The 24,457-nt window shown below is 37.8% G+C and overlaps 5 protein-coding genes across 5 annotated transcripts; 4 read left to right on the forward strand and 1 right to left on the reverse strand.

Annotated features, from left to right (window-relative positions):
- The first annotated feature begins 1,589 nt into the window (after window positions 1-1,589).
- On the forward strand, window positions 1,590-7,262 carry LOC111455830 (cucurbitadienol synthase). Its single transcript, XM_023097451.1, has 14 exons — window positions 1,590-1,828; window positions 1,914-2,099; window positions 2,188-2,277; window positions 2,362-2,644; window positions 2,721-2,887; window positions 3,760-4,185; window positions 4,265-4,387; window positions 4,508-4,606; window positions 5,163-5,219; window positions 5,313-5,359; window positions 5,435-5,578; window positions 5,666-5,924; window positions 6,735-6,818; window positions 6,894-7,262. The coding sequence occupies exons 1-14, from the start codon at window positions 1,607-1,609 to the stop codon at window positions 7,002-7,004; spliced, it is 2,298 nt and encodes a 765-aa protein (XP_022953219.1). The 5' UTR covers window positions 1,590-1,606; the 3' UTR covers window positions 7,005-7,262.
- Window positions 7,263-8,401: 1,139 nt separating this feature from the next.
- On the forward strand, window positions 8,402-10,138 carry LOC111456346 (cytochrome P450 81E8-like). The gene is made up of 2 exons (XM_023098170.1): window positions 8,402-9,308; window positions 9,385-10,138. The coding sequence occupies exons 1-2, from the start codon at window positions 8,424-8,426 to the stop codon at window positions 10,000-10,002; spliced, it is 1,503 nt and encodes a 500-aa protein (XP_022953938.1). The 5' UTR covers window positions 8,402-8,423; the 3' UTR covers window positions 10,003-10,138.
- A 503-nt stretch (window positions 10,139-10,641) lies between these two features.
- LOC111455906 (cytochrome P450 89A2-like) lies at window positions 10,642-12,407 on the reverse strand. Its single transcript, XM_023097553.1, has one exon. The coding sequence runs from the start codon at window positions 12,343-12,345 to the stop codon at window positions 10,765-10,767; it is 1,581 nt and encodes a 526-aa protein (XP_022953321.1). The 5' UTR covers window positions 12,346-12,407; the 3' UTR covers window positions 10,642-10,764.
- Window positions 12,408-14,568: 2,161 nt separating this feature from the next.
- Window positions 14,569-15,463, forward strand: LOC111456289 (CRIB domain-containing protein RIC6-like). The gene is made up of 4 exons (XM_023098117.1): window positions 14,569-14,629; window positions 14,713-14,813; window positions 14,903-15,011; window positions 15,096-15,463. The coding sequence occupies exons 1-4, from the start codon at window positions 14,569-14,571 to the stop codon at window positions 15,461-15,463; spliced, it is 639 nt and encodes a 212-aa protein (XP_022953885.1).
- A 680-nt stretch (window positions 15,464-16,143) lies between these two features.
- LOC111456254 (glutathione gamma-glutamylcysteinyltransferase 1-like) lies at window positions 16,144-24,008 on the forward strand. Its single transcript, XM_023098073.1, has 8 exons — window positions 16,144-16,363; window positions 17,138-17,294; window positions 17,930-18,168; window positions 18,396-18,559; window positions 19,521-19,572; window positions 21,083-21,310; window positions 21,401-21,910; window positions 23,622-24,008. The coding sequence occupies exons 1-8, from the start codon at window positions 16,289-16,291 to the stop codon at window positions 23,706-23,708; spliced, it is 1,512 nt and encodes a 503-aa protein (XP_022953841.1). The 5' UTR covers window positions 16,144-16,288; the 3' UTR covers window positions 23,709-24,008.
- Window positions 24,009-24,457: the final 449 nt, after the last annotated feature.

Consider the following 24,457-nt stretch of genomic DNA (forward strand, 5'->3'; position numbering starts at 1 on the left):
CACACAATACATATATTTTGGAATCATCTGTATCCACATCCCCTACACATGATACACGCCAAACCATGAGCTTAATTAAATTTTCGTTTATATTTTTACACGAAACATTTAAATATATATTTTTTTTATTTTTTATTTTTTTAAATATCTATTTGTATCAACGTCGATATTTTCATCGACGTGGACATTCACTATAAGAATGCTTTATGTTTTCCGATGACATTTTTTCTTATGTAATATTTTTGTTAGCACATCTGTACTTATGCAAACGAAAAAACGAAGGTGTCAAAAGTTATCCTAACGGTAAAGGTCGGATATATTATTTATGTCTTAAAATCAATGTTTAGTCTAAAAATGGGTAGGTTTACTAAATTTTTTAGATGAATCATGTGAAATATTAATTTTCTGAACTTGAGATTTGATTTCAATTGAGAATTGAATTAAGACCTCAATTTTTTTAAACATAAAACCAAACCCAATGTCCGCTTAGCTACAAAACTGATCGGTTTAGTTATCTTAAGTCTAGTTTTCGTAAGCATAGATAAAACATGATGTTCAAAAAAAAAGCAAATGTTTCAATTTTTTTTTTTTAAGGAAAAAAAGAAACCAAAATGCCCAATTTATCGAAAATAATCAAACAAAACTAGTTGATTCTTGTGGCCAGTTATTACAATCAATATCAATAGCATTATCGGGACAAAACACATAATATTATTAGTATACTATAATTCTTTAGATATTTATTAAACATGTGTGTAGTGTATGTCACCAATATATTATTTAAGATTACACTAATAGAGTTAAGAATTCGAGACGAGGGCATTGAGGTACTAATCTCGAGCATCTCCTCATCAACATGTCAGTAGTCCAAAAGTCTGTCCAAGATCAATTTAAAGTAGTTCAACCCAATCCAACCCAACCTATTCTTTTAATTAAATTTGAATCACTATTTTAGAGAAAGAGTTGATGAATGAAATGACTTATGTAGATCGACGATTGAGTTGACCTAATAATAAAGTCAATCTAATGGATTTTTCATTAGGTCAACTCAGACTTTTATGATTTATTTTTTTAACCTTTAACGTCTAAATTTACTTTTTGTGAAACTTTAAAAATCAACTATTTTGATATAATGGTTAAACTAAAGGTTAAATTTTGTAAACAGCGCCACAACCACTATTTACTTTTTACAATAAAATAAAAACTCGTGGAAATCTACGTTTATTTCTGTTGTCTATTTCTGTTGACTTGTACAAGACAACACGTGAATCATGAGAATTGGGGTGATGGGCTGAAAGCATTGCTTTTCTCTCTTTTAAATAAGAATTGTTTTTAATTCTTCATGCAATTTTATTTTAATATTCAATTTTTTAAAATTACTAAACATACTTTTAAAAAAAAATAATTCAATATAACATAAAAATAACATTAAAAAAAATCCTCGATCCAACCACATTGCATAGGAGAGCTGAAATTCAAATTAATCAAATTTATAACGTAAAAATATTTATATTTTCGACATGCAAGATTGATATATATATATATATATATATATATATATGTATGTATAACGCGTCGTTGGTGTGGGAAGAGTAAGGTAGATAATATGTGGAGGCTGAAGGTGGGAGCAGAGAGCGTTGGGGAGAAGGATGAGAAATGGGTGAAGAGCGTAAGCAATCACTTGGGCCGCCAAGTTTGGGAGTTCTGTGCCGACGCCGCCGCCGCCGCCACTCCTCGCCAGTTACTACAAATTCAGAATGCTCGCAACCACTTCCATCGCAATCGTTTCCACCGGAAGCAGTCTTCCGATCTCTTTCTCGCTATTCAGGTAATCTTCTTTCTCTGAACTACCTTCTTCGCAATGTCATGATATTGTCCACTTAAGTTAAAGAAGAAATTGACACGTGTAACAGTATGAAAAGGAAATAGCAGAGGGCGGAAAAGGTGGAGCGGTGAAAGTGAAAGAAGAGGAGGAGGTGGGGAAAGAGGCGGTGAAGAGTACGTTAGAAAGGGCACTAAGTTTCTACTCAGCCGTGCAGACAAGCGATGGGAATTGGGCCTCGGATCTTGGAGGGCCCATGTTTTTACTTCCGGGTCTCGTAGGTGCCACTTGTCCTTGTCTTGCCACGTATATAAATTTTGAATTATTTGGAAACTAAATACAAAGAAATTGTGCGATGCGAACAGGTGATTGCCCTTTATGTCACAGGCGTGTTGAATTCAGTTTTGTCCAAGCACCACCGCGTAGAGATGTGCAGATATCTTTACAATCACCAGGCACGTCACTTTCAATACAAATTAAATACAAATTAAATACAAATTATATAGTAATTGGCACTGATACGTGGGAAGTGCATGCAGAATGAAGATGGAGGGTGGGGTCTACATATTGAGGGCACAAGCACCATGTTTGGTTCGGCACTCAATTACGTTGCACTAAGGCTGCTTGGAGAAGACGCGGATGGCGGAGACGATGGCGCAATGACAAAAGCACGTGCTTGGATCTTGGAGCGCGGCGGCGCCACTGCGATCACTTCGTGGGGAAAGTTGTGGCTGTCCGTGCTTGGAGTGTACGAATGGAGTGGCAACAACCCTCTTCCGCCTGAGTTTTGGCTTCTCCCTTACAGCCTACCATTTCATCCAGGTCTACATGATTTGATGCCTTATTCTTAATTCCCTTTGATTACATAAAAGCTAACTGGATTTTACGTGACGTCCAGGAAGAATGTGGTGCCATTGTCGAATGGTTTATCTTCCCATGTCTTACTTATATGGGAAGAGATTTGTTGGGCCAATCACTCCCAAAGTTCTATCGCTAAGACAAGAGCTTTACACGGTTCCTTATCATGAAATAGACTGGAACAAATCCCGCAATACATGTGCAAAGGTTACATACCCACCATACTCCATTCTTACTTCAAATTTATACCAAAAATGATTACCTATTTCTAATTTCGGTTGTGACCCACAAGACTTTTGGATGTGGCTCATATGGAAATATGTCATAACACACAAATGAAGCACGAACAACCACCACCCGAGGGAGAGAGCTTTTGAATAGAGTAACTTTAAGCATTTATACTTTTCAATTCTCTTTGCGGTTTGTTTGGGTATATTTCGATGGTGGGCCACATCCAATATTTGGTATTAGAGCCATGTTCTTAATTTAGGTAATTTCGATGGAGGGTCCCATCCAACCTTTGGTATCAGAGCCATGTTCTTAATTTAGCTATGTCAATAGAATCCTCCAATGTCGAATAAAGAAGTTGTAAGTCTCGAAGATTTAGTTAAAGGTGACTCAAGAGTCGAACAAGTAGTGTACTTTGTTCGAGGGCTCCAGAGAAGAAGTCGAGCCTCGATTAAGGGGAAGCTATTCGAGGGATCCATAGACCTTGGGGGAGATTCTATGGTGTACTTTGTTCGAGGAGAGGATTGTTGGGAGTTGGGAGAGGAGTCCCACGTCGGCTTATTAAGGGGTTGATCATGGATTTATAAATAAGGAATACATGTCCATTGGTATGAGTCATTCTGAGAAAATCAAAAGTAAAGTCACGTGAACTAATGCTCAAAGTGGACAATATCATATCATCGTGGAAGTCGTAGTTTCTAATAAACACGGTAGCCAAAGAAATTATAAAATTATAAAATTATGTTTGATTTTGTATCCAAATGTTAGCTGGAGTAGATAAATTTTAAAATCAAGCAGTCTCATTGAATAATTTGTTACGAGCATCGTTCTTAGTCATGGTTGGCATGCAGGAGGATCTATACTATCCACATCCCAAGATGCAAGACATTCTATGGGGATCCATCTACCATGTGTATGAGCCATTGTTCACTCGTTGGCCTGGGAAACGCCTGAGGGAAAAGGCTTTACAAACTGCAATGAAACATATTCACTATGAAGATGAAAATAGTCGCTATATATGTCTTGGCCCAGTCAACAAGGTACTCAACATGCTTTGTTGTTGGGTTGAAGATCCCTACTCAGACGCCTTCAAACTTCACCTTCAACGCGTCCATGACTATCTCTGGGTTGCTGAAGATGGCATGAGAATGCAGGGTTACAATGGCAGCCAGTTGTGGGACACTGCTTTCTCCATCCAAGCCATCGTAGCCACCAAACTTGTAGACAGCTTTGCCCCAACCTTAAGAAAAGCACATGACTTTGTTAAGGATTCTCAGGTTTTGTGTGTGCAAATTATTGTTATCATGCAAATTTCTACGTTGTTTATGATCATAATGGCGTATTGGTTTGTTTCAGATCCAGGAGGACTGTCCTGGGGATCCTAATGTTTGGTTCCGTCATATACATAAAGGTGCTTGGCCATTTTCGACTCGAGATCATGGATGGCTCATCTCCGACTGTACAGCTGAGGGATTGAAGGTATAAGACACGACGTGATCCAAAATCTTAAGTTGATGGGTTACAGTAAATTGAATCATATCAAAACTTTAACGTTTAAGCAAAGTTTAACAAGTTACTCATGCACTTGGCCTATTGCAGGCTTCTTTGATGTTATCCAAACTTCCATCCACAATGGTTGGGGAGCCATTAGAAAAGAATCGCCTTTGTGATGCTGTTAATGTTCTCCTTTCTTTGCAAGTGAGTTTACTCGTACATAATCCATTAGGTCATTCTGACATCTTACATTGATTAGAGGGTAAGGAAGTATTACTTATAAGAGTGTGAAAACCTCTCATTACCTATGCGTTTTAAAAATCTTGAGGGGAAGCTTAAAAGGGTTAGCTCAAAGAAATATCTGCTCACGGTGGACTTAAGTTGTTATAAATGGTATCAGAGTTAGACATCTGGTCGAGGACGCTGGCCCCTAAAGGGGGTAGATTATGAGATCCCACATTGATTAGAGGGAGAACGAAGCATTCCTTATAAGGGTGTGAAAATCTCTCCATTGCATACGCGTTTTAAAAACCTTGAGGGGAGGCCTGAAAGGGTAAACTCAAAGAGGGTGGGCTTAGGCGGTTACAAATGGTATTAGAGTTAGACATCTGGCGGTGTGCCAGCGAAGACACTGGGCCCCTGAAGCAGGTAGATTGTGAAATCCCACGTTGATTAGAGAGAGGAATGAAATATTTCTTATGAGGGGTGGAATCCCTGTTACATTCATGCCTTACTAATTTGAAATATATGTATGGTGCAGAATGATAATGGTGGATTTGCATCATACGAGTTGACGAGATCATACCCTTGGTTGGAGGTAACAATTAATCCTAAAACAATATCTCGATGCATCATGGACCGAACCTGTCTAATGTCGTTTCACTGTTCTTGATGTTTCGTGTTTCACCAGTTGATCAACCCAGCAGAAACATTCGGAGACATTGTCATCGACTATCCGTAAGTGTGGGGATCGTTAGAGTACTTTTTACACTCTAGTCGTCGGGCTTGTGACGTTTGATATGACGCATGCAGGTATGTGGAGTGCACCGCAGCAACAATGGAAGCACTGACGTTATTTAAGAAGCTACATCCAGGCCATAGGACCAAAGAGATTGACACAGCTGTTGGCAAGGCAGCCAACTTCCTTGAGAAAATGCAAAGGGCGGATGGCTCTTGGTTTGTTTTCTTAGCCACATGTTTCTTTGGCACTGACAAACGTGGTCAAGGTATATAGCTAATATGGACACATATCAATGGCTGCAGGTATGGGTGTTGGGGGGTTTGTTTCACGTATGCGGGGTGGTTTGGCATAAAGGGATTGGTGGCTGCAGGAAGAACATATAATAGCTGCCTTGCCATCCGCAAGGCTTGTGAGTTTCTGCTATCTAAAGAGCTGCCCGGCGGTGGATGGGGGGAGAGTTACCTTTCATGTCAGAATAAGGTGTACACCAATCTTGAGGGAAACAAGCCACACTTGGTTAACACTGCCTGGGTTTTAATGGCTCTCATTGAAGCTGGCCAGGTAAAATCTTTTATTATTCTACTCCTAGTTTCACGGAGGATTATTGATTTTTTTCTCCGTTCAATCCAATCCACTCGAAAATATGACTCATAGTCCAACCTGTATTTTGAGATCTTACATTGGTTGGAGAGGGGAACGAAACATTCCTTATAAAAGTGTGGAAACTTCTCCCTAACAGATAGTTTTAAAACTTGGAAGCTGACGACGATACGTAACGGGTCAAAGCGGACAATATCTATTAATGGTGGACTTGGGCTGTTACAAATGGTATCAAAGTCAAGCACCGAATGGTGTGCTAGTGAGAACGCTAGGCTCTCAAGAGAGTGGATTATGAGATCTCACATCAGTTGAAGAAGGGAATAAAGCATTTCTTATAAGAGTGTAGAAACTTCTCCATAACAAACAGGTTTTAAAAATTGTGAGGCTAACGACGATACAGGCCAAAACGGACAATATTTGTTAATGGTGTGTCTGAGATGTTACAAATGGTATTAGAGCCAGGCACCAACGAGGACGTTGGCCACTAAGGAGGGTAGATTGTGAGACCTCACATCAGTTGGAGGGGGAACAAAACATTCTTTATAAGGGTGTGGAAACCTCTCCCTAACATACGCGTTTTAAAAACCGTGAGGCTAACAACCGATCAAAACAGATAATATTCAGTGGACTTGGGCTGTTACATGTATACACTCTTAATATCATGTCATTTTTTCATTAATCCACTAACGGTCATCGACCAAAACTTTCAAAACTTTCAAAACGAAACTGTTACCGATCGATCGGATCCTTGAGAATTTGGTTTTGACATAGGGTGAGAGAGACCCAGCACCATTGCACCGTGCAGCAAGGTTGCTAATGAATTCCCAATTGGAGAATGGCGATTTCGTGCAACAGGTAAGTCCTGTCCTGCACATATCCATTTTCATCAACTTCCTCACATATACTTAAGCTTCGAACATTATATCGCAGGAGATCATGGGAGTGTTCAATAAGAACTGCATGATCACATATGCTGCATACCGAAACATCTTCCCCATTTGGGCGCTTGGAGAGTATTGCCATCGGGTTCTTACTGAATAATGTGCCACAGCTTCAACATTATGATGTATAATATAATGTATCACATCCTTTCTTCATCTTATTATCATCATCATCTATATATGTAATAAGCAAACTATTGTTTTGCCAACCAAAGAGCTCATCTTGTGTGTATTAGTCAGCCAATTGCATGGCTTTCAACACCCAACACGACTCGTGTTGTGTTCATCTTTGATAATATCAATGTGTATAAAATTTTAATTAGTTAAATTATGCTCATGATTGTATTGTAATTGATAACTTTGAAGCTATGTTACGATGAAAAACTTTGAGAAAATTCTAAATTTAGAAAATGTATTAGATGGATTAGACCTTAAATGTAATTGAATTGAGAATTTGGCGGTAAAAAGTAGGATTGATAGACACTAAGTAAATTTTTTAAAGAATTTTGGTAAAAAGTTTATTTTTTTTTTCCTTACATTTTAATATTTTGTATTTTACCTCGGAATTTTTACTAATGCTCAATTTTGGTATTTGAATTAAATTTTAAGTTAATTTTTACAAAAATTAGTGAAAATTAAATACCAAAAGTAAGTATTTACAAAGAAAAAAATTAAGAATAAAAGTACAAATCTTATAATCTAATAACCAGATGACAATAAAAACTCAAAATTAAGTGGAAAATGTAATATTTTGAAATTTAGATATTAAATGAAAATTAACTCCGTGAATGAAATTCGAAATTCTAATATTTTTTGATAGTTTAGTACTCAAGAGTGTTTTTTTTAATAAAAATAAAAATAAAAAATATATTTAAAGACTATTTTTTTTTCTTAAAATTTAAATTAAGAAGTTCAAAGTCAAAAGCTATTCCAACTCAATTTTTTATTTAAAAAATACATATAAATTATGGATGATCTATCCGTAGATGTTTTAAAATTTCTTAGAAAAATCAATAGAACAATGGATGAATTGTCAAAAATATTTTTACTTAGAAATAGGGGTATGACAACTCGGACAAATACAACCGGTACTATAAGGATTAAGTTGAGTTGATTAGCATTTGGAGCAAGGTTGAGTTCATAACCTAGGTTCCGTTAGAAGTTTTTGAAATATTTAGGTTAATTCTTTTTTTAAGGGTGGCATAAGAAAACGTGAATCACGATGCCAAAATAAGGCAGATCTTATTCTGTGTGCCTGCGAATGTTAATTAAATATAATATACTACTGAGAATTAAATCGCGGCCGTCCATTCTTCCGCATCATGCGTCAATTGTTCGTTTCCATATGAACCTTTCTTTTATTTGTTTTTATTTTTCATTATTTATTTTACGTTCGTTTTAAATGACATCAGCTTGTAAAAATTTCCGCAACACGTGATGCATGCCAAACCACCCGCTTTTAAATGATATAGAGTTGTTGGAGCAGGAACCCATGTCATCCACAATTAAGTGAGCATCCATGGAAACCAGCAGCTATGTTGCAGCGTTGATTACTTTCTTGGCTGTGGGTTCCATTTTTTTGTTGCAGAAAAGAAAAAACAGAGCCAAAAATCTCCCGCCGACTCCCTGGGCTCTGCCCATCCTGGGTCATCTTCATCTCCTCAAGCACCCAGTCCACAGAACTTTACAGTCCCTCGCCCAAAAACACGGCCCAATTTTCACTCTCCGCCTCGGCTCCCGTCTCGCCGTCGTCGTATCATCGGCACCAGCCGTCGAAGAATGCTTCACCACAAACGACATCGTTTTCGCTAACCGCCCTCAATTCGTTTCCGGCATGTACCTCAGCTACGGCAACACCACGATGGGGGCTGCCCCGTACGGCGATCACTGGCGCAATCTAAGGCGCTTGAGCTCCACAGAAATCTTGTCGTCGATTCGCCTCAACATGTCGGCCGGTATCCGAAAGGAAGAAGTTAACATTTTACTCCGCAAATTGTATCAATTTTCGAGGCATGATTTTGGGAAAGTGAAATTGAAAACCCTGTTTTCGGAGCTGACATTCAACATAATTATGAGAATGGTGGCCGGAAAACGGTATTACGGGGACGAAGTGACGGAATTGGAAGAGGCGAAAGAGTTCCGACAAATTATGGAGACGTCGTTTCGATTGGGGTCGTACCCTGGTGATTTCTTACCATTCCTGAAGTGGGTTGATCGGCAATACCCCAAAAGGATGAAGAGTCTGGGCAGAGCCATAGATTCGTTGCTGCAGAATTTGGTGGATGAACACCGGAGATATCAAAATGAAGGGAAAAAGCTAGATACCATGATTAGCCATCTGCTCTGTTTGCAGGAGTCTCAGCCCGAGTATTACTCAGATGAAATTATCAAAGGCCTCATCGTTGTAAGTAAATTCTCACCGTTAAACTGATAATACTCTGTTTCTCTCAAGAACATGTTTTGATTTGTTGAATTTGCAGACAATTTTAACAGCAGCGACGGAAACATCGTCTGTGACGATAGAATGGGCAATGTCCAATCTACTCAACCATCCAGAGGCATTGAACAAGGCCAGAGCTGAACTTGACGCACAGATTGGGCAAGATCGGTTACTGGAAGAAGAAGACATCCCCAATCTGCCATACCTCCAGAACGTGATCTCAGAGACACTGCGCTTGTACCCAGCAGCTCCACTCTTGGCGCCACATTTTTCATCCGAGAGTTGTTCTCTGGGGGGATACCATATTCCTGCTGGCACTACCTTGTTGGTGAATGCGTGGGCGGTGCAAAGGGATCCCGAAGTTTGGGAGGACCCGACAAGCTTTAAACCTGAGAGGTTTGAGAGCGGGGGAGTGGCTGCCAACGCTTACAAATTCTTGCCGTTTGGATTGGGGAGGAGGGCTTGTCCTGGGATGGGCATGGCCAACCGTGTGGTGGGCTTGGCTTTGGGGTCGCTGATTCAGAGCTTTGAGTGGAAGAGGGTGAGTGATGAGGAATTGGACATGACTGAAAGCCAAGGGATCTCTATGTATAAAGTTGAGCCATTGGAGGCCTTATGTAGAGCTCGCCCCATCATCAAAAACCTTCCATTTCATTGATACCTCTACCTAGGAATGCCCTTTAGATTATTATTAGTATTTTTTTTTTCTAATGTCAGCTGCACTTTGATGTCGAGAATAAATCGAGATTTTGATATGTTCTAAAGTATTTGTGTTTGAAGCAATCAACCATTCATTAACATAAATTTTACATTTTAAAAACCAAGTTGTTTGATTTATTCTAAATTTTAAATATTTACTAATGCTAAATTCATCGTCCTTAGCCACTAGTATTTCCTCTCAAGTGAGTTTTCCAACACCGACAACTCGAGACAATATCCAACAGCACGACATGACTCAACAAACCCACACAATCCAATTCGTTTGCACTTAAGAAAATTAGTGTAGACGACTTTTGGCTTAGTTCGATTGATCTTGGTCTGGTTCAACAATGCTCCTTGTTGGTTCAACAATAATTTTTGGGATGGTTTAGCCCTGTTCAGAGATTAGTTCAATAAATTTTGGCTAGTTTAGATTTGCTTCATTCTTTGTAACTTGGTTTAGGTGTAAGGTTCAACATACAACTTTAATGGAAAGACTCTAATATCCATACCTTTGATACTAGAGTTTGATTTAATGAAGTTCCTGTTAATTCTAGATTTTGATGAACACAAAGCATTAATTAAAAAATTAATTTCGACCAATCAAACTAATACATTATTATTTGAAATTAAGTCGGTCTAAATCTTACAAGAATAAAACAGAGGACGTGGACGTGGACGAAATAGTATGGCATCATACACATAAGATGCATATCTGAAGCTAACTAGAAACCGCCCTCGGCGACAAGTAGGAGAGCAGCGGTTGTTTCATAGTGACAGCAGATTCCAGCTTCTCAGACAGATCAACATCTCCGGCAGCCGTCCACTTGAAGTTCCACACCAAATTCCCAACGAAGTACTCCAAATGCAGCAACCCCAAAGCGAATCCCGGGCAGAACCTCCTCCCAGCCCCGAACGGCATCATCTTTATTTCCTTACTCCCTGTGATATCAACTTCCACCTCAACCCCACCCTCCGACCTATCCGTCAAGAATCTCTCCGGCTTGAACGCCATCGGATCCGGCCACACCTTCGGGTCCCAACCCATGTCGGCAACCATAAAGTTCACCGACGTTCCTTTTGGCACCCTGTATCCGCCCTCCACAACACTGTCCTCTGTCACTGTATGAGGCAGCAGCAGATGCCCCGGCGGGTGCCGCCGCAGCCCTTCAAGCACTACGGCTTTCAGATATGTCATCTTCTGCAAATCCTCCTCTTCTATCTCCTCCTTCGCACTCTCTCCCATCACTTCTTTCATTTCCTTGAACAGCTTCTCTTGAATTTCTGGGTATTTCACCAAATTCGCCATTATCCATTGCACTGACACCACCGTAGTGTCCGTGATGGCGTCGATGAACTCTGTGCATAAAGTTATCAGTTCATCTTCCACCAATTTTCTCTTCCTCTTCTCGTCGTTGTTCTCTGCAATTTCTAAATCAAACAGAGTATCAACGTACGGAATCGGGTTCTTATTCCCAGCACCTGATCCGCCCTTCTCTTTGACTATCTTCTTTCTTGCATTGATCAATGGAAGTAGCAAACTGTCTTGCCGCTTACGTAGCTGACGAATCTCTTCCCAACGCTTCCGGAACAAAATTTTCCCCAATTTCGGAGGCCAGAAGTTAAGATCATTGAATTTACCGATGTTCAACAAAACCCCACGTTGAGATTCTTGTATTTCATTGATTAATTTGGCGTCGAATCTCTCCCCAAAACACATAGCGGCAGCCAGGCTAAACATGGCGTGGCGAAGATGGTCCACGACTGTTACAGGAACAGGGGATTGGGCAGGGGAGGTGGGGTGGGAATGTTGGATGAGGCGATGGAGGAGATCGTCCAAGACCCATTTGCGAGAAGGGGAGTGAGCCTTCAAGCGAGATGGATGGAGGAGCTCGGAGGTGAGATTGCGGCGGAGGATGCGCCAGGTGGGGCCGTAGAAGGAGGTGCTGATGTTGCGTTGGTTGCTGGTGATGATTTTGACAGTCTCCATGATAGGGAAGCGGTCTGCGAAGACAGCGCCGTTTTGAACCAAGGCCTGGTGAGCGGCAGAGTGGCTGGCGATGAAAATGGAAGGAGTGTTGCCGAAGTGGAGGGTGATTACTGGACCGTATTTGGAATGGTAATGGCGGAGGGTGGCTTCCAGCTCGGAAAGTGGCTTGAAGAGCCATATGGGGTTGCCTATGAGCGGCAAGGCAAGCGGACCAGGAGGGAGCTTTTGTTTGCGCCACAAGATACGACTCAACACAAAATGGAAGACTGCGCCGATGGCGAGGGCGCCAAGTGCTGTCACCCAACTATCCATGACTCTGCTCTGCTGCTCATTATGCCTCTACTTCCATTTTATAACACTTCGTATTGAGAAGCTAGTTAAAAAAACAAATAATTTTTGCTTTAGTCCCTAATCTTTTATTAAATAGCAATTTAGTCTTAAAACCATGTAATAGAGAATAACAATTTAGGAAAATAACAATATATATTTATTTATTATTATTATTTGTATTAACAATTATTGGAAAGAATACATCATCCCTTGCTTAGCATGATTCACGTGATGGTGTGTTATGTGTAAGGATTGTTGAAACACGTGATACACGTCAAACGTCTTAGCTTCCAAGATTTGCTATTACTTGCTTCAAATCTAATATTATTGCAAAGAATTCCTTTTAATATTCATCCATCAAAAAGGTTATAATTAAAAAAATATAAAAATATAAAAAGCTATATTTAGAAATATATATATATACTCCTAAATTTTACAATCGATTAAAATTTGCTACGCCTATTTTTTTTTAATTAAATCAATTTGTTTGTAACTATTTAACTAAATTTAATAAATAGGGTTACACTGTGCTATTTGGACTTTCTTATGGGCTTCTCAAACATGTCTATGAGACGTTTCTACACCTTTTATAATAAATATTTCGTTTCATTCTCTAATAGACGTTTAATCGCATAGTAACATAGACTACTGAGTTGTAAATATTAAGAGAAGATGAAAATCGCCAAAATTTAATAAAATGGAGAATCTATCCGTTCTAGCTATGAATCGTATTCAGTGGTAATTAAACTTTTCTGGGCTTTCTTCGAGCCCAAAAGCCCAAACTGGGATAAATAAATTTAAAAAATTAAGAAAGAAACTTCCGCAGCCAAGAGTCGAACCTGGAATTTCTAAAGATGAAATTTCCTATTGGGCTACTGCGGATTTAATAACAAATTGTCATAAATAAATAATAGTTTAATGCAAATTAAAATCTTACTCAGTTTTATATTTCTATGATGTGGGAACAAATACAAGAAATTATGGGACGCCAATTCTTATGTTGTAAATAACGTAATATCACTTAATTAGCTAGCATAGAAAATTAATTTTAGTTTCATTTTTATTGTGCTAAAATTATAGTTTTAACTAATATAATATTAAATGAAGAATCATAAAATGAGTACACAGTTTAACTTTAATATAGTAATTTTTATTTCATGTGAAAATAACGAGAGTTTGAATATCAAGAAAATTCCATTTAAAGCTGTCTTTTCTTCGTAAATGTAATATGTTGGTTGTGATAGCTCGAACACACATGTTGTGGCATGCAAGCTCACATATTTGAATTCTGCCGCTCATGATTAAATTTTTTTTCTTCCACTTAAAATTAGGGCAAAAGTAAGCTTATCCAAAAGCAAAGCACATATTTGAATCTTGTTTAGAGTTTTGTATTACATCAGCAAACTTTCTCCTAACGTAAGGCGTAAAATTGTTGTTTGACTAGAAATCATGTAGGCTTTGCCCGCGCAACTTTGAATCTTGCCGCTCACGACTTGATTTTTTTTTTTTTCTTTGGACCTAAAATTAGGGTTTAGAGTTTTGTATAGTTTTGTGATAGCTCAATTCATATCTCATATCTTGAGGGCGTGTCCAAGTGGTTAATGGGCGTGACTAGAAATTATGTGGGCTTTGTCCCTTCAATTTTGAATCCTGTTGCCCACAACTTGGTTTTTTCTTCGGACCTAAAATTAGGGTTTAGAGTTGTATAGTACATCAAGCAAAGTTTTTAGAATTATTAAAACTTTTAGGAACCAATTTAGAAGAAATTGTTGTTTTTGGATGAGGAGGTAAGAGTTGCAGCTAACACAGGCTGTAATGGTGAGTAGCAAAGGTGTCAAACTTTAAGCTAATAATAGAAGTTAAAAAGGTTAAAATTATAAAACATTTGTATGCCTAAAATTTGGATTGGTGGACGTAAAAAGAAGGAATCAATAATGGGACATGCAGCTCAAATTATCGATAAGCTTCTCTGGAACAGACATATAGTTGGCCAATCCAAACCTTTTGAAAACCATTTTTTCCATGTTTTCCCTCAACAAAACAAGAAGAACCAGCCGATGAACAGCATCAACATGCTTGCCTTTTCTTTTGCTTGAACAACATTTCTTCATCTTACTGGGTGTTCTTGTTCTTGTTCATAAACCCATTCAGCCTTGATCGAGTCCTCCCAGGCACTTCACACCCTCTAAATCATACACATTCTTGATGTCAAACGGCAAAGTGAAGGGCCTTCTAAAGGGCCTCAAACACATATCTCAAATATTTGGCAAGTTCAAACATTTTATTGCTTTTTATTCGTATCAAAACTGCATCAACATAGAGTTTATATTTGAGATTTTGGGTTTACAGAGAATGAGAAAGAAGCTGAAATGCAAATTGGGGTTCCAACAGATGTCAAGCATGTTGCCCATATTGGCTGGGATGGTCCTTCTGCCAATAATCCAAGCTGGGTAACATTTTTATTTATTTCACTCCAAAATTGCATCCAGCTATGATTAAATTGGCGATTTAATAACCCCATGGTGACCAATTTTTTCAGATGAATGAATTTAGTACGGCACCATCGATTACATCCGCTCCTTTTAATCGTTCTACCCGTGCAAACATCAAAGACAAAAACGACGTTTCTACGAAACAGGCCGGTGAAGGTAAGCTAAACACTTTGATATTATTTTAGGGTTTTGAGATTTGTGTGTATTTGATGTTACGAATTTATAAATAAAACGGTTTAGATGATAAGGAAAGTGGAGAGAAGGGTTCAAACAGCTCCCCGGACGTGCGGCCTAAATCATCAAAACACCGGTCGTCAAGTGAGTCTCCAACCAGCCATGAAAGATCAGAGAGACACAAAGCAAGACGGTCTTCCAAGTCAAAGGAGAGCTCCGACAAAAAACAAAGCAGCCGAGGAGGGGAGGAGCAGAATGAGTCGCCCAACTCAAGCCTCCCAGACATCCCAAGACACGGGCGGCGGAAGAAAACGAGCAGATCCAAGCCCCATGCTGCGGATGCATACAAGTCCTCGCATTCGGATCCTGGTCCCAACTCTGGAACGGAATCCATATCTGTATCCCTGGAAACCACCATGTGTCAGACACCTTAGAATTCAAACCATTTTGACATATTTAATCATTCAATTCAATAATCCGTGTTATTATTGTATCAAACAATTTTAATCCAATCCAATTTAACTAAGCTAACCCTTCATAAATTCTAAAATCATCTTAACCGAATCTACTTTTATCTACCACCTTTCATGAGATCGGCCATAAAAATTATTCATCAAGCTGCTATAACTTAATTATCTTAAAATCAATCCTATGCCCACTGAACCGGTCTAAAATAGGTAAAACAAGCCACCAAGTTGTCTGGAGCTGCCATCAGCTGACTACAAGCTGACAGCTTGGAGACGAGCCGTTCTTGAGCTGCACGCGTGCCAAACGGATGAGCTATCGACTTGGAGGAGCTGGGATCATAAGCTGGTATGAGAAGACGGCTTGGGCGCACGCCTAAGCTGAGGCTCTGAAATGATTGGGTCGTGCACGGGTCTAGCCCAACTTGGATTGGGCTGGCTACATGCGTGTACATGGGCTGGGCCTGATCGCATGCCTTATTCACTATAATGCAGAATTCATACAAAATAAAAAAATAAAAAATAAAATAAAATAACTATGAGTTTAAGCGATACATTAGGACGGCGACAGTAGTGAAAGAGCGGGTGAAAAAGTCATTAGTATTGTATTTATCGACCGTCGTGGCCTTCGGTCATACGGGGTATTGATTTGGTTTGGTTTGGTTTTGGGTCAAATTTAGCGGCAAGACCAGAGTCTTCAGTCAGCCGCGAGAAGAGGCGATTCACTTACCAATTTCATTGTTCGAGTGTTTGTCGTTGATTCATTTTGTCAACAAATTTGTGAAACTTTTGAAAATGGCTATGGCGGGGTTGTATAGGCGGATTCTTCCTTCTCCTCCGGCGATCGACTTCGCTTCCTCCGAAGGGAAGGTATGTACTCGCTTGCTCTGTTATCTTTCATTTTTCTCGCCGTTGTTCCACTGGTGTTCATTACTATCTCTCCCCTCGTTAAAATTTAGTCTGTGAGTCCCTACTTTGCCTTTTCTGTAATGTGGATTTGAGTGTGTTCGCTAGTGTGCAGCATTTTATAAAATACTTCAATCTAATCCATGATGCAGGTGGATAATCGATTGCCGCTTTCCAGGTGGATAATTTTTCTGGTCGTAGGTTGCTTTTTGAAATCATGATTGTATACCAATGATAACTGAATCTAAGTCTCAAGAAACGAATGTGATGCACCTAAATAGCGAATTGAAGTTATTGCTTTCTAGATTAGAAGTTATTTTAATGAGACGCGGGTTCGGCTTGAATGTAAGTTGTTACACTTATAGGAAATTAATTTTGTAGTCATCATGTAAATCATTCCTCGTCCTTAGATATTGTGATGCCTACTGTGTTGCCAACGGATATATTTCTGAAGTACGAAAAATAATTTACTTTCATCACTTGATATCTTGCCTCAATTCTCTTTTCGTACGTCGTATATGAATATTAAATAATTGAAACGTTTGTATATATAGCCATCTGGACATAGAGTTTGTATGCTTATGATCTTATGAAAATAATACCTACATAAATTACAATCTGCCCTTACAACTTAAAACGTTTGAAGTTGGGATTGCTCAACCGATCATTTATCCAGCACAATCACTAAAAGGAAATTATTAACTTCCCACTAATTATATGCATCATTTGGAACTGCAGCAACTCTTCATAGAAGCTGTTCAACATGGGACTATGGAAGGTTTTTATAGGTTAATCTCTTATTTTCAAACACAATCAGAGCCTGCATATTGTGGTCTGGCCAGCCTATCAATGGTATTAAACGCACTTGCCATTGATCCAGGAAGAAAATGGAAAGGTACTGTGAGAAGTTTTTGCCTCCGTTCATTTTATAGATAAGATGTGCATTTAAACGAAGTGTATTAAGGAAACCTAGTTGAATCATTGATGGGATAGTTCCAAACGACAGAGAGCTAAATCTGTTTTGATAGAATCTCTTAAGAAGCATCGGTATATGAAAATAATGACAGTAAAACTGCTGAGTCTGGTATGGCCTCTGGGAAATGAAAATAAGGGCATCCAAATGACTAACCAGATTATACAACATTATCAGTAGTATTTATCTCGTGTTGATGATGTAGACCATTACAGAGGTATGGGGGGACATTTGAGGGCTTTCTGCTCGGCTTTCAGAATTTTCAGCCAATTTCGTCTTTTTCTTGTGCCCTTTCATTTATGTTTTATTCTCCTGTCTAGTCTCTTTCGCTTTTTAGCCTTCAATAAAAATTTCTGTTTCATCTTACAATAATTATTAAGAAATCCCAATTAATAAGAAGAAAAAATCCTTGAGCTTGGCTAAGTTGAACTACCTTCCCATTCCTTAGCTTTTGTTTACTGAAACTTTATGGCCATCCTTTTATTTTCATGTTGATCACTATATTAATTTGAGCGTAGTCAGTAAAAGTGTATTCATACTTTCTATTTTTGTGAAAGGACCTTGGAGATGGTTCGATGAATCTATGTTGGATTGTTGTGAACCATTGGAAAAGGTTAAAGCTAGAGGCATCTCATTGGGAAAACTTGTATGTCTGGCTAACTGTGCTGGAGCAAAAGTCCAAGCCTTTCGAACAAATCAAAGTACTATAGATGATTTTCGCAAATACATACATAGATGCTCCACTTCTGATGATTGTCATATCATTTCGTCTTATCATAGAGCAGCATTGAAACAGGTTAGTGTTGATATATTTAATACTTTCTTTTCACAATCTCTCACTTATTCATTGGTTAAGGTGCTTTTTCAATTCACAATAATGATCAAAGAGATGTGTTGGATCATTACAGTAGGTAACAAAACCTGTAATGTGAGTATCCTCAATTTGACAATATACTCCTAAATCTTGATGCAATGAACTTTGTTGGCTTAAAGAATTGATAAACATTTGTTCTTGTCGTGCAGATAGGAACTGGTCATTTTTCGCCTATTGGTGGCTATCATGTTGGGCAGGACATGGCACTTATATTGGACGTTGCACGCTTTAAGTATCCTCCTCACTGGGTTCCGGTCAAACTTCTTTGGAAAGGTATGGAACACGTGGATGAAGCAACAGGACAACATAGAGGGTAATTGGCTTTGTGCTTGAATGAAATGCTTGTATCTAATGATCACAGACAGGCACATATAGGGGAGCATATCTTAATTGTTTCACTCCATTGGTTGATCTGCATTATTCCTTCTATTCTCTCTCTTTAATGTGAGCCGTTATAAAAGGTTCATGTGACATTGAAGAAGGGGCATGCACAGAATTTTTAAATTTTATAAAATCTTATAAAAGTTTCGTTATATAAAATCATCTTTTATTATATTTTTTCAGACTATTTCTTGAGGCATACTCTTTCTCTATTAATAATAACAAGAAAAACATGTTTAAATAAGTAATAATGGCATTATCGAAGTCTTTATACAACCCAACATAGAGTTCATTCTAATGATGAAATGAAAGGGTATGTACTTGTTTGATATTCGGCAATGTTCTTGAGAGGAAATTAACAAGATTCCTACATGAGATTTGTGAATACAGCTGTTGGATGAAAATTATTTGGCTAGATTTTGTTGTCGTTTATGAACTTCCCGCTTGTACTTTTGTAGTTTAGGTTTCTGATGAAATAGAAGTTACTTCGCTGTATAAAAGGAGGGAAAGAAATTATCTTGAATTTCTTAGTTGGAAAAATGTAAAATGAGTGGAATTATCAACTTCATGAATAGAATATCAAAGGACACAAATTTTCTTGAATGTCAACATGGAGGAATTTAATGATATGCTGCTTTGAAAGCATTTCTGACCTTTGGTTTGGCTCCTTTTTCAGTTCACTTTCTTGTTTGGTGTTGCATTATGAGTTCGAAGGAAAATTCTTGACGCATATGTAAATAATGAGATTAGCATTTGATGGATTTATTAGTTTATGAAGTTCATCCTACTTCTTGATAAGATTGCATCTAGTCAATTATTTCCCTTATGTTGCTCGTACCTGTTGCAAATAATATGCATTTACCTTTAAACCTTTGTTTTCCTTTGCTCATCAGGTTCATGCTTATATCTAGGCCGCACAGGGAGCCAGGATTGCTCTATACTCTGGTGAGATGACAATTTTATGATTTTTAAGTTTACACATAGGTGAGAGAAACAAGCACAAGCACCTGTAGGCACTTTTCAACACGTGGTTTATTTTTCTACTTTTCTTCCATTTTTCTTGCGTGATGAACAGATAGTCACCAAAATAATTTGAAATAACTATTTCCATGACATATTTATATTATGAAGGTGCTTGTCTGTCAAATTATTTAGTGACAAGCACATTGACAACATCAAGAGGCCAGAAGATATCTTATTCCCTATGATCCTCGTCAGAGTCAATATTGGTATTACTAATTGTGATCAAGATGATTTTTTTTTTTTTTTTTTTGAACTCTATTTCTCTTTTTCTGTGATTTGTACGCATGCTAATTTTAAGAGCCTAAGAGGTATATTTATTTATGACAATTGTTTATGGAAGCTGCAGGTTGTTTTAGTTACCTCATTATGCTGAAGTAATTACTGAATACTCCATACTCCATACAACAGTTTAGAAATGTCTTTGATTATGAGATGTGTGATTGTTACTCCATACAACAGTTTAGAAATGTCTTTGATTATGAGATGTGTGATTGTGTATAGTATTAATATACACATTTTTAATATGCACGTACTATACAATAGGGATATTGGAATTGATAAGCTTTACCCTTTTGATCTATTTTTTCCATAGAAGACATTTTTTTTATTGTTAGTGATAGATACTCTTTTGATTTTGACGTAATCTTGTCGAATGGATAGAGTTCTTAACAGTTTGCATTGTTGCTCTGAGCCAAAACTCTTATCCTTCATTTTGAATATCGATGGATTGATATATGTCATTCATCTTCTGGTTTCAGGGCTACTTCTCTTTTTGTCTAAATTAAAGCTTTATCGTATGATATCTGAAAGTATAAAAAAATCGAACTTTTTGGTTCACATCTAGGCACATTAGAATTTAGCATACGGAATTGGCTATGGAATGAAATTTATTATATCTGCCATAGTAATATATATACTGCTAAATATTGAGAGTTCGCTGTGCCAGTTTCTGAAGTGGATTAAGTGGCTAGTAGCCTCAGATTGTTTTCTGTGAAAACTTTTGGGTTATTTGGCCCTACTTTGGCTTTTGTTTCCCAGTGCTTTGACGTTTCACTGCTTCACCCTTAAAAAGGGGTCCTCGTCAAGGAATTCTGCCCCTTAGCCTCACTTTTTGTTCAATTTAGCAAAATAAAAGGCTATTTTGTTTTACGAATGGATTAATGGAACCAACTTTCTCCCTTTGTTTTTCCATCTTCAATATGTTATTTTAACATTATTGGCTCTACTACATGTAGAGGCTTATAAAATAAAGCTTATATTTTATTAGACTTTACTTTGTTGAAGCTATTAAGTTCGTTTCATTTTAAAGTTGATCTGGATAAACCAAGATCAATCTTTAGTCCCAATTAGATGCATGCTGCGACAAACGATTATCCAATGCATAATAAGGTTATTTCTGCCAACAATAATTGTACTCCGGCACTTCTTGTAGAGCTGTAAACATGAGGACTGGGTTAACATAGCGAAGTACTTGATGGATGATGTTCCTCTTCTCTTGAAGTCAGAGGACCTTAAAGACACACAGGACGTTTTAACTGTTATTTTTGCATCACTGCCCTTAAATTATAGTGATTTTATCAAGTGGATTGCTGAGGTCCGAAGGACAGAAGATAGTGGTCAAAGTTTAAGCCCAGAGGAGAAAGCAAGGCTTGCTCTGAAGGTGTTGGTCATATACTTGCCTCGTCCTTTGTTACTAGATCTATGATATACCTATCTGTGTTCTTACCAGAGCTTGCCATTTTGCTTGCAGGAAGAGGTGTTGAAACAGGTACAGGAGACTGACCTTTTCAAACACGTAGGACAATGTCTGTCTCTAGAAAGTTCGTGCCACAAGATGGTTACATTGTCTCATGAAAACAATTTGCCTGAGATTGCTGCGAGTGTATGCTGCCAAGGAGCAGAAATATTGAACGGGAATGCAGGCGTCTCAGCTGGTTATTGCTGTCGTGAAACATGTGTGAGATGCTTCAGTGCTAATGGCGACAAGCCTGTTACAGTTGTGTGTGGAATGGTTGTTAATGGCAACGATGAACAGGAGTTTGACATGTTAGTTCCATCATCATCTCAAGTAAGATCTGGATGCTGCTTTTCTGGCACAAAAAATGGAATCGGGATTCATCCAGCCGCCAGTGATGTGTTAACAACACTTCTTCTTGCCTTGCCCGCGGAAACATGGATTGGTATAAAAGAAGAGAAGCTTTTGCGGGAACTACAGAAACTTGTTTGCACGGAAAATTTTCCCACCTTGCTTCAAGAAGAGGTAACTATTATCTTCCCATCTTTTCTTTTTGTTCTTCCCAAGCTAAGGCTATTTTTCTTGTCCTCTTCCAAGCTTCCTTACTCTGTTACGACATGTGGCACTTGATGCTAATAGGTCTTCATAGTGATTCTATATCTATTCATATTGCTTCCATAAATATCTGACTTAATGTTCCCCATAAATATACATATGAACACTTGGAGGTCAAAGGCCATTCAACTTACTTTAAAAATGGGCAAAAAAATCAACCAGGAGTAGATATAGTTACCAAATTCTTGATTCAATGAAATGGTTTTGGCTAGTCTTTGATCTCTTATATACTTCTGAATGGAAATTCACTGAAGACCTGGTCGCATTTACAAATATCTTGGTTGCCTGAATCTTGAATCCTATGAGGTCCGGTTTGGAATATTGGTAGAAATCTACTTCCATCAATTGGTGCAGTTTTTTTTCCCTGAAATTCCATGATAGGAGAGGTGTTGTAACCTTATGCTTGGTTGGAAAATTATAAGCAATATTGTTGAAGGTTCGACTTTAGTGATAGAAGCAACTATTAATAAAGCTTCAAATCATCAAGGTAAAGGAACAAGAATCCTCGTATAATAAACCTTGTCACACTCATGAAACTTGCTAGAAAATTCATGGAAGGCAGGCAAATTCAAAGGGAAATAAACTTGGTAAGAGAGCAATAACCAATGGTTTTCTAGTGCAAATACAACAGACTCTTATGGAGAGAACTTTAAAGTAATATTCCTCTAGGAATGGAATTTACTGGATCAAAAAAATGATCTCTTGCTAATTGGAAGAAATCTGTTATTGATTTACTTGATGAAACATGTTTTTTACTCGGTTGTGAGTAGTTGAAACTCCTACTAAACCGAATTTGAAATTGCAAGCTGCAACAAGTGAATAGGTCAAAGATAAGGAGAAATATCACACTTGTGGGAAAACACATTTATTTGTCCCACACACAACTTTATATTACCTTTGCAGTGATCATGGGAAAGTCAGTTCATGATTTTTCTTGGTTTTGAGATATTTGAAAATGAGCCCTAGATAAAGGTATATGATTTAGAAAGCATGGTCATCGATTTGTAGGTTGAAGTTTCTAGTGATGCCAATTGGGCCGATAGTATTGTACATGAATTATCTTGGAGGCAACCTATGTTGAGGATTATTGGGAGTGTCCCACGTTAGTTAATTTAGTGGAAGATCATGGGTTTATAAGTGAGGATTACTATCTCCGTTGGTACGAGGCCTTTTGGGGAAGCCCAAATCAAAGTCACAAGAGCTTATGCTCAAAGTGGACAATATCATACCATCGTGGAGAGTCGTGATTCCTAACAACCTAGTGATCTGATGAAGCAGATTCCTAACAACCTAACGCATAGAAGTGGTGCTGAAGTTGAGTTTAGAGCTTTAGTCCATGATATTTGTGAGGGTATATGGATAAAAGGAGTTGTTAAAGAATTGAAGTTATCAGAGAATGCATAATTACTGATAAGAAGGCTGCCATTTCCATGGCTCACAATCCCGTACAAAATATATTGAAAATATCTCCTTTTTTTTTTTTTTTTTTTTTTTTCTTTTTGGATGCCAACTGATACAATCTTAGTTTCCATGAGTTCTGCGGTAGCCATAATAGCTATGAATGTCACAACCCTATAAAGGCAAAGTCCAGATATTTCAGTTTTGGTGTATGTGATTCCAGGTTTTGCACTTGCGGCGTCAGCTCCATCTTCTCAAAAAATACCAGGAGAACAAGGTCGATCTGGATCTAAGTGCACCACCTCCTTAGCGAGAAGCCAGGCCAGTTATTCTTCCTCCCCTTAATCCAACAGTGTCTACAAAAAATTGTTCCGGAGAATTGAATTTATTTATATGAGGCCCCAAATCAAAGTGTCGATCAAGATATGACAACCTTGTAACAGTTAGCTGAAGGCTGAAGTGGCCATTGCAGAAGATTTCTGGTGTGTTGATTCAAGTGAATTAGTGTGTCATATGGGGTCCAATTTTGACAATGTTGGCAGGTAATAATTTATTTATGTAGATCATTTTTCCTGTGTATAAATTAAACTAGTTTGTCAATGAGTTTGAGTTGCCCAATTCAATGAAAATATTAACTTAATTGTTTCGTTTAATCTATTTAAAATAAGACGTCTAAGAATATAATGTCTATTATGTTTGGTCTTACAAATGTCGAACTTTCTTATAAATAAATAATATTTATTTAATTTTCATTCATAAATAAATATTTGATAATACATCTTAAATATTAGGGTTTTAATTTTAATTAACAGTTAAGCTTACTAATTATCTTCAAATAAATGAATTTAATAAATTTTAAAAATTAAATACCATGGTTATCAAACAATGGTTAAATTAGACACAATGTGGGTTGAAACTTGATAGACTACGGGCAAAAATTTTGTCCTCCTCGAGAAAATATTTTGATTAAAATACCACATCTTGTCTTTTAATTTTATTTCATTTTTAATATATTTTAAATTTGGTTCGTATAATTCCAAATTTAGAGCATTAAAGTAT

Source organism: Cucurbita moschata, unplaced genomic scaffold (assembly GCF_002738365.1).
Source record: "Cucurbita moschata cultivar Rifu unplaced genomic scaffold, Cmos_1.0 Cmo_Scf00018, whole genome shotgun sequence".
Taxonomy (NCBI): domain Eukaryota; kingdom Viridiplantae; phylum Streptophyta; class Magnoliopsida; order Cucurbitales; family Cucurbitaceae; genus Cucurbita; species Cucurbita moschata.

Coding starts and splice junctions, on each gene's coding strand:
- LOC111455906 (XM_023097553.1), bottom strand. CDS start 12,345: ATGGATAGTTGGGTGACAGCACTTGGCGCCCTCGCCATCGGCGCAGTC.
- LOC111456254 (XM_023098073.1), top strand. CDS start 16,289: ATGGCTATGGCGGGGTTGTATAGGCGGATTCTTCCTTCTCCTCCGGCG. Junction 16,364..17,137: donor TCGCTTCCTCCGAAGGGAAG/GTATGTACTCGC, acceptor TTGGAACTGCAG/CAACTCTTCATAGAAGCTGT. Junction 21,311..21,400: donor AAGCAAGGCTTGCTCTGAAG/GTGTTGGTCATA, acceptor TTTTGCTTGCAG/GAAGAGGTGTTGAAACAGGT.
- LOC111456346 (XM_023098170.1), top strand. CDS start 8,424: ATGGAAACCAGCAGCTATGTTGCAGCGTTGATTACTTTCTTGGCTGTG. Junction 9,309..9,384: donor TTATCAAAGGCCTCATCGTT/GTAAGTAAATTC, acceptor TTGAATTTGCAG/ACAATTTTAACAGCAGCGAC.
- LOC111455830 (XM_023097451.1), top strand. CDS start 1,607: ATGTGGAGGCTGAAGGTGGGAGCAGAGAGCGTTGGGGAGAAGGATGAG. Junction 5,220..5,312: donor GATCATACCCTTGGTTGGAG/GTAACAATTAAT, acceptor GTGTTTCACCAG/TTGATCAACCCAGCAGAAAC. Junction 5,579..5,665: donor CAAAGGGCGGATGGCTCTTG/GTTTGTTTTCTT, acceptor CAATGGCTGCAG/GTATGGGTGTTGGGGGGTTT.
- LOC111456289 (XM_023098117.1), top strand. CDS start 14,569: ATGTCAAACGGCAAAGTGAAGGGCCTTCTAAAGGGCCTCAAACACATA. Junction 14,814..14,902: donor CTGCCAATAATCCAAGCTGG/GTAACATTTTTA, acceptor CAATTTTTTCAG/ATGAATGAATTTAGTACGGC. Junction 15,012..15,095: donor TACGAAACAGGCCGGTGAAG/GTAAGCTAAACA, acceptor AAAACGGTTTAG/ATGATAAGGAAAGTGGAGAG.